Here is a 9,134-nt window from a genome sequence, read left to right on the forward strand (position 1 = left end):
CCTTGGACTTCCCACAGGTCAGGGAACCCTGATGGCTCTTCAAGCTGATGAGGGAGAGGGATTTAATCAGGGGAGGGGGAGGGAAATGGGAGGTGATGGCGGGGAGGAGGCAGAAATCCTCAATAAATAAATAAATTTAAAAAAATAAAAAAAATAAAATTAAAAATAGATCTTTTTAAAGACAAAAAAAAGTTTGAACACTAATGATAACATTCTACTATTATAGTTAAGGAAAAATATCAGCAATATATTTGCTTACATGAATCATTGTTTAGGGCCTGGAAAACAAGTGAAAATTCTCTATCACTGGTCTGGGAATGGTCATGATACTATGGAGTCTAGAGAAAACCTGGTATGCACTGGGATGGGCTTCTGCCTAATGAATTACTTAAGACTTTAAAAAAAAAAGATACTCTAGAATGACAGGAATTTTCACAGTTCAGTTAATAGGACCTATGGCTTAATTTTAGGTAATTGGAGACTCAGATTCCATTGGAAGAAGCAGTGCTCCAGTCAATATCCCATGGAGGTTGCCCTTGGAATCCCACAAAAATGTGAAAGGGGAGGCTGGTTAGAACTGACACCAATCTGCTTATTTAAATTTTATTTGTATTGATTTTGCTTAAGGTTTTAGCTGAATAGAAAATTGTGGTATAAAATTTGAAAACTACTGCTTTGGTGATCCATTCCGTCTTGCTATTTTCGCTCAGTATTAGACATCCATGATCCAAGATTACCATCAGAGTGAGGCCATGTTTACAATTAGTGTCAGACATGAACAATGAACACAGCAGATTGCATATGATGGTGATACAAAGAATCCATTTCTGTTCTACAACGGCCATAATTTTACCCTGCTGGAATTTATGAAGTTCTCCTGGCAGGTCAAATCCTATGCCCCACACTTGATGTCTAATTTCCTCAGCTGTGTTTATATGATGCCTCCTATCCCGCACATTTTAGAGTGATAGGAAAAGGAGAAGAAGGATCATAGCAAGTACATGAGGGACTGTCGCCCTTCAATCCTCACGCAGGCTTTATGTAGAAGAGATTTCATTGAGTCTGTTATATAACCTGTACGTATATATTTATACAAATATATTAGATATTCACATTTGTATATAATATACACTCTTCCAGAGCATTTTGTTATTTAAAATTTAAATTATATTGGGTCATTTAATTTAGTCTTTGCAAATCTCTTGTTTCACAAGTGAAAAAAATATCAGAGAGATGACATAAACTCTAACCAAAATTAGCAGGGAACAGAGAAAAAAATTCAGACCGGGAGTAGATCATTCTGAACCCATGCTTTAAGTCTACCCATCACTTAACCGATACTCAGCATGCTGCTGTGTTAATAGGACTTCTCTCATTTTGATGAGTAAGCCTGTTTTATATCATTATTCAATGAGTAAATCTGTATATATCATGAATCAGCTCATCAGTTTTTCTTTCATATGAAAATGTCCTCACAGGATATTATCACATCAGTTTGCTTCTAATGATTTTTGTAGAGGTAAGACAAAGAAGGCATCATAAAAGGTTTGTCAAACTTTGTTCTGTCCAAAACTTTTGCTTGAATGTTCCTTTTTGGAAGGAAAGGAGGCCCTTTTTATTTAACAATAAAGTTACTAGCACCTTATATTTGTTGATAGCTCAAAGACAACAGAAAATCTATTTTCTTTTCAAGATTCTGTTTTACTAATGTTTAAAAATAGCTAACAAACTGAACTAGTATTCTATGTACATTAGTTCCTTTAATCCCATCATCTGGTCCTGAAGTTGATCTAACCATGTATCTTTTCTTACAGATGTAAAAATCGTGGCTCGGAAAGGCTGAACTTACAGGAAATCATACATTTAGTAAGGAGCAGAGTGGGAGCTGACCGATCATCTCACTGCTCACGAACCCCGAATCATAACTCTCTATAAAACACATCTAAAGATAGCATGCTCACGGATATCCCAGCTCCATGAAGTTGTTCCATATTTGCTTCAAAAACATGATGACTCCCATCTGGAGGCAGAGGTCTATCAGGCAGCCGCTAGGGTGGCACTAAATAGAAGAGTAAGAGCCATAAGCTTCTGCTCCCCCTCAAAGATTCTACTTCCCCCTCTGTGTCCCAAGCTGCTTCAAATATCCCCAACTTTGAATTGCAAGGTAAACTTTACATCTGGGTCTCATTTTCCCATGTAAAAAAAAAAAATGGAAACAGGTACAATGACATTTCCAGTAACCATGGTGGAATTTGGGTTAGCGATCAGTGAGTACTTGCTGTTTCCCACTGTCAATCATGGTCACATAGGATGAATGCTAACAAATGTTCTACATCTATAAACAATAAGGTATTAAGAAAGTGTGTTTATGATTTTATTTCTAGGATCTATTTGCAAATAATTTTAGATTTTCTGAAAAAATTAAGACATTTTAGTAAGAACTCTATTTCTCCGCTTTTAGCTCAAAGCTAAGAAACTAACAATAGTGTGTTGCGAGCAGCAATCACCATTGTCATTTCCTCCCTTTCCTCAAGGGCTGCTGAACAAGGCAATCAGCATACTGCACTGAATGTCTTTCTTGTCTCCCCACTTTTTTTCTTCTGGACAGTATTTTTGTAACCTTAAGTGATTTGAAAATCACTGGATCATGTAGGTCTCCTTGCCTGGGCTTTTATAAAAATTTTCTTCTCTGTGCTAAGCTTTTGCTGTTGTTTAGATTCAATAAATTGGAATGAAACACATATACACTCACTCACAGAAATACAGTGATTACTGCAACCAATATGTGCTACTTTAAACTGTACTATAAAGGCAATTCAGGTGGAAAATGTGGGTCTGGATCTTTAGAAATCAGATCATGTCCTGCTCATAAAAATGGGGGTTCGTATGGCTTTGATCATAGTTTCTATTTCTGTCAAATTGGTACTAGTGGGACTTCAAAAGGAATGAATAATTAAGACATAAAAGAGCCTGCTTTTCCTGTTCTAGCCCAGTAGCTCAACAATCTGAACCAAAGAGTAGGTTTGCCCATGGCCATGCTCATGACATAGCAGGGCTCAGGTTCAATAATTCTTGGTCACATCTTCCTTCTAACATGAACATATGACCCCTGACTTCTTCCTCACTTTATACTATGTGTGCGTTCTATAGAATATCTGAAGTTTAATTGCTAAGATACATGGGACAATCAAAGGTCAACAAGGTGGCTTTCTGTTTTTGTAGAGAGACTTGGAGGCAAATTGATTTGCTCAGCGTCTGAGGAAGAATTACTCTGGTCTTTTTCCCACAAGGCATCATGTTAAAGATAAATTCTATTTATCAAATATGTCAGTTGTGCTGGAATATAGGCTTGGTACACATACAGTATAGTGAGAAAAAAACCATGAGAAATATATGATTGAATCATTCCTGTAAAGGATATGTCAAAGTCAAAATAACAAGTCAACAATGATTTTGTTAAAATTGAGCCTTGAAAAATTTGTAATTTATAAATATCTTTATCTTTATTATAGAGAACAACAAGAAATGATGGCCTTTGTTAGTTTATACAATTCACATTGTGATGGCTAAACCCAGTGCTTAAATGCTCTAAACTTCATTTGGTACAAAAATCTCATACTTAGAATATATATTCAGTCATGAATCAATATGCAAAAGACCTAAGCAAGAATGAGATTTGAGAATGTGTGTGGGGAAGGTGGTAGCAAGACTGAGTGACTTTAGTCATGATACCTACTCTGAGGAAAGTAGGGCCTAGAAAAGACTGTCAGACTCCATGTCCCTTTGCTTCACCTACTTTAGAATTTTCACTCTAAACCCATCTCAATATGTGAACCAGTCATTGGTCATCTCAGCAAAATGTATGTCCAAGGTTATGCTAATATCCCATCCCAATGGTGGCTGGAAATAATGACCAAAGCAAGATTTTGAAGCAATGCTAATTTTATTTGAATCATAATTTCATCAGTTTTATGACTTTCAGTATATTATAAAACTTTTGTTTTTTGTTCACTCACCTATAAAATTAATATAGCAATAATATTGATAAGAGGATTTAGTGAAATTGTATAGAAAGAGCACTTAATAAAAAATTCTGGAATATACCGATATTTAGTAAGTGCTTAATAAATGTCAGCAATTTAAAACAATTTAATAATGGATTTATATGATATTTTTGTGAGATATTACATAACTATAGTGAAAGCCACAAATCCAATGTAGTTACTTCATAAAACTTGACAAATTGTATCATTTTTCATTTTACTGATTCCTATCAATTGTGCCTCTTATTTGAAATGCATAATTTAATATCACATATGAGAATACTGTGCTACCTCTTCCTGTTGCCATTTCAAAAAGGAAGGATCTGAAATTCTCAGATAAGATTTTTCTCTGGGTGGGAAATTCTAGCAAATAGGACATTAGAATTCAAGGACGAAACATTTGTTCATTTATGACTATATCCTATTCTTCATGTTTACTAATGCTATCAGTTAAGTTAATGAGACTGTCTTTTGAAGACCCTTCATTAGAGGCCTGTTATAAACCCTGCACTCATACTTGCTTCTTATGTGAAGGAATTCAGAGTAAATACTCATTCTTAATTTTCAGACTCTCTCTATAATTGAAGATTTCTAGGGAGTATTATAAATTACAATGCTAATTTTACTATTTTTCTAAAATATTCAGTCTTTTGATGGTAAATATAACCAACACATATCTCATCTGTAATAGAAAATGTGGAGGATTATGAGACATTTTACTGATAGTAGTATTATAATTATTTTTTCTGGAGTTTTCAATGATTAATCAAGATTTTCCACAATTTTATAATTAAGAATAATAACATGCATTTGAACAACCTTAATGGCAGTGATAGTCCCCAAAAGGGTATCAATCTGCATCTTTGTGGCTATAGCCACTCTGTTCCCACCTTAGGCTTTGTAACTAATTCAGTCAATCCTTTTTGAAAGAAGCAAGCCTTAAGTTATGAAGGGGATGACCAAGGTGACCAGGCTTTTGTTGGAGGTGAGTATAATCCTGGCCGTAAATATCAACAAAAATTAATTAACAGTCATATGAATAAACAGAACAAAATAAACTGAAAATAAAACCAAGAGGTCCAGGCAATCCAAGCTTAATAAAGGTCTTAGTGTTCCCCTCACCCTCAAAGTCTTACTTTGTAAAAGTAAAAGATTTGTGATTCATCATGCACTCAGTGTTTGTCTCCAACTTGTCATCTTCACTTTTCATCTTCTCAAGTGTTAGGATTTTAGGAATGTATCATGGCACTCAGCCTTTGTCTGTCTTTGGCCACAGAATACTACAACTATAAAGATGGAGCCATAAGAGTGATAAGTATCAGTAACAATTTGTGAAGATCCTCTCAGAGTCTAGGGTTGTGCTTATTGTGTTTTGTAAATTAATGCTTACTTATAAATAATTTAGCAACATAGTTATTACTACTGCCAATTTAGCACGGATAACTAGATAGTCGTGAGTCATGACTAAAGGGCAAAGTACAAATTGCAAGGGCAATTAACATTTGAGTTTAGCTTTTTATTGTAAAGCATGTATTCTGAGGAAGTTTTAGGCTTCATTCATGTATAGAGAGAATTTCTAAAACAATCTGGAAAGAATAAAAATGAGGCCTCCCTGTGGTTTTGATGAACTTTTTATTTAATAGAGGAAAGAATTATTTCTTCCTTCATTTTTTGTAATCTTTTCTCAACTCTTTCTATATTATAACCTCATATTAAAAACAACATGTATTCATTGGATTTTTACGAAAGAATCATGAAAATCATTTTGACTGAGAGAATGAACAAAATTCTGATCAGGAAAACACAGACCAGATATAGACACAATTATAAAATCAGGATTTCATAAATCTAGAGTCTCCTTTTGTTATTAAATATGCAGCTTCTATTTGGTAGAAAATATTTTATTATTCTTTATACAAAAGCAAGTTTTTAATTAGGAAATGTCACTATATTAGAAAATTATTAAAAACAAGTTATTTTATGTTCCTAGAATAGAGAAGAAATTCTCAATAAATACAATAAGAATGGTTTATATATGTTTAAATACAGTTTAAGCTAGTTATAATGGTGCACTTATATGATCCCATCACTTGGGAGGTTGAGGCAAGAAGGCCAGGGGTTTGAACTAGTTATTGGGTGCATAGCTAGGTCTAAGCCATTGTGGATGGTGAGACTCTTTTTCAAATTAAACTAACAACAACAACAACAACAACAACAAAAAGTCCCAAGCAAACAACAAGAACAAAACAAAAGATTTATCATTTTCATTAGATAATGTTGAACATTTTTCTAAAATGAGCTATTAAGGAAAAATTAAAATTTGAGGCAATTTGAAATGTGAGATTCAAATTATATTAGTTTATGAATTAATAAGCACAGAAAGTGAACAGGAAGAGCACACATAGAGAAATATATTATAACCATAGACAAAAAACCCCCAGTATTTCTCAACTCGCTTGCCACCAAAGGAACCAGAATCAAAGGGAGATATCCCCTGACTAGTTAGATCCTTTCCCATCCTTGTGTTGGCTAAAGCATGACAAAGCAACTCTACACTCTGTGTACTGACTTTTTGAGGGATAGTCTTTAAGCCTCATGAAGACTCATGAGTAAACAGTGAACCTACCCCTTCTATTTTCTCTGGGTTTTGCAAATCAATAAAGAATATGAGCTTTCAGTACATATGCACAGAAGTTTATTTTATGTTTTATTTTAGACTGAATTTTCAATTCATCAAAGGAAACCTAACATATTACATTTGGAACCTCACCCACTAGATAAAAATATTTTTCCAAAATGAGTAAATTTATAGGATTATATTTGTGGAGCTTATAAATAGAAAACAAACAAGAAAACATGATTTAAAAACAATGAGGAAAGAAGCCAGTATATTGGTGGATATCTTTCTTCCTCAGCCCATTACCTCCCACAGTCACTGGCCTGTATCCATACCCATCCACACACCCACTCTCATGGGATTACTTACTTCCTCCAGTCTCCATCGCTCAAAAAGTTTATTGTATTTTCCTGGGTGGCCTACGAATCTGTAAAGAGTGTTTGAATTCATTAGCAATTAAGTGAAGTTCACCTGCTGATGCATCACACAAAGTGCTTGTGTGGGCAGCCATAATTGTTCACTGGTGCAATTTGTCCCCTCCAGTTGATACTTGATGTGCTCAAACAATATCAAAGTAACTGACTTTAAAAGGAGAAAGTGCAGAATGAACTCAGTACCAATGAGTAGAGAAAGTGCAGATAAATCAAGCTGATGGTATTCAATACTTTGTTTCATGAGGAATTTTAATACTGTGTGGGCCAGGCTAATGAATATCATCATAATGCACTGAATGGTTTTGTTCAAGTTGTTTCTAGCTTCTGAATGTTCTCCTGGAACCACGTGGATAGAGGGCTAACTAAATAGCAAACTGGGCTCCTCAATTTTGTGCTTTTTTTTTTCTCAAATTTTAGATGGAAGGATAAAAAATAATTAAAATCCTGGTTTACACATCAAGAAATCATAACTCAGGGATATATGAAATTATTTTCTTCTAATTTAAATATTAATTAGTTATAATTAGATGATAACTCATAGATGGTGTTTTTCTTCTTTCTCTCTCTGTCTCTCTCATGTGGGTGTATGTGTGTGTGTTTGTGCAAAATTTAAGTAGTAACTGTCAGCGGTTACTAGAATAAGAAAACATGCAAAAATTATTACATAATATTCTAAGATAAAGGTAAGAATTCTCTGCTTCTATTACCTAATTGGCAACAGAGATGTTTGTGTTTTGTCTCCTCCCTGGCAATGGCAGGATGTGTAAAGTTAACTCACCTTCCCAAAAAGAATGCAATATAGAAGATAGAACTGTTCAGGTTGACAAATTGGAAAAGGAACATCTTCAAGGCAAAGCTGTTTTCCCACTCTGATTCTGTTCGAGGATACTCTATAAGAAACACAAAATATTGACATACATGAGGTGAATAAAAATTTCTCAAAGTTTTTCAGTCTTGCAAAGAAAAGGTAAAAGAGAACTTATACAGATTACAAAATAGAAATAGATAAAAAAAATTATATAATACTGTTTTGGGAAGAGTCAGGTATGGAAAAATCTCTTTGGATCAATAAAAGCTCCATATAGGTCATATTTGAAATGACCAAAAAGTCTCGATTGCTAAGATTTAATTGGGAAAAATCATTCTGAGAAGTAAAACGGATTCTAAGTGTACTATTCTGTTTTTTTTTATATATATTTTGACTAAGATTACATGAAGGTTTCTCAGGAGAGACCTTTATACTAATCCCCGATGGATTATTTCTTCTAGTGTCTTTATATGACCTGATATAGTTGCCTCTGATGTTGACTTTGAACTTGAGCCATGTACTTCAATCTTACCAACACATGGAATAACTTGCTATGTAACATTAAGTATAACAAAAAGGGCTTAATTTAATGACTATGATTTTTAATATGAACCTAGGTTCTTTACTACAAGTAACAAAACAAAGATTTTATAATATCCTTTCATGGAACAAATTCTGGCTCCTTTTGAATGAGCATCTAACTTGGAATAGAAAATGAATTCTAAATTTTGACAACATAAATATTGTTTTCTTGGGTAATGCACTTATGGCCAAATTATTTCTTAACTTTCCCTTAATGCATCTAGTTACTGATAATAAATTAGCTACTGGTGATAAAAGTACTATTTTAGATCATCAACAGTCATACATTAGGTTACTTAAAATGTTAATTTATTTGAAAATTTTGTTTTGTGTGTATGAGGCAGTTTTTGAGTTTTAAGATGGTAACGACATGATTCAATTTGAATTCTGATTATGCCTTTAATTTCTTTCTCTTTTTATTTTAAATTTTTTATTCATTTCTCATACCAACCTAGTTCCCATTCCCATCCCTCTTTCAGCTCCCCCTGCAGCCTTCCCCACCCCATACTCTTCTCCCAAAGGGTAATGCCTCCGATGGGAAGTCAACAAAGCTTTAAACAACATTAAAATGAGGCAGTATCCCTCCCTGCGTCAAAGCTGAACAAGGCATCCCTCCATGGAGAATGGGGTCTAAAAACCCAGCTCATGAA

The 9,134-nt window shown here is 34.1% G+C and overlaps 1 protein-coding gene across 3 annotated transcripts in view; it reads right to left on the bottom strand.

Annotated features, from left to right (window-relative positions):
- The window catches only part of Ano3 (anoctamin 3), a 232,220-nt gene that overhangs the window by 12,462 nt on the left and 210,624 nt on the right, over positions 1–9,134 (bottom strand). For all 3 annotated transcript variants that reach the window (XM_005364062.3, XM_005364063.3, XM_026787772.1), the window contains 3 exons: positions 7,873–7,984; positions 7,030–7,087; positions 1,962–2,059 (listed from right to left, as the gene is read on the bottom strand). In XM_005364062.3, the coding sequence (XP_005364119.1) occupies positions 1,962–2,059; positions 7,030–7,087; positions 7,873–7,984 (268 nt within the window). The remainder of the gene's footprint in view (positions 1–1,961; positions 2,060–7,029; positions 7,088–7,872; positions 7,985–9,134) is intronic.

The sequence above is a fragment of the Microtus ochrogaster genome (genome assembly GCF_000317375.1).
Source record: "Microtus ochrogaster isolate Prairie Vole_2 chromosome 14 unlocalized genomic scaffold, MicOch1.0 chr14_random_1, whole genome shotgun sequence".
In the NCBI taxonomy this organism is placed as follows: domain Eukaryota; kingdom Metazoa; phylum Chordata; class Mammalia; order Rodentia; family Cricetidae; genus Microtus; species Microtus ochrogaster.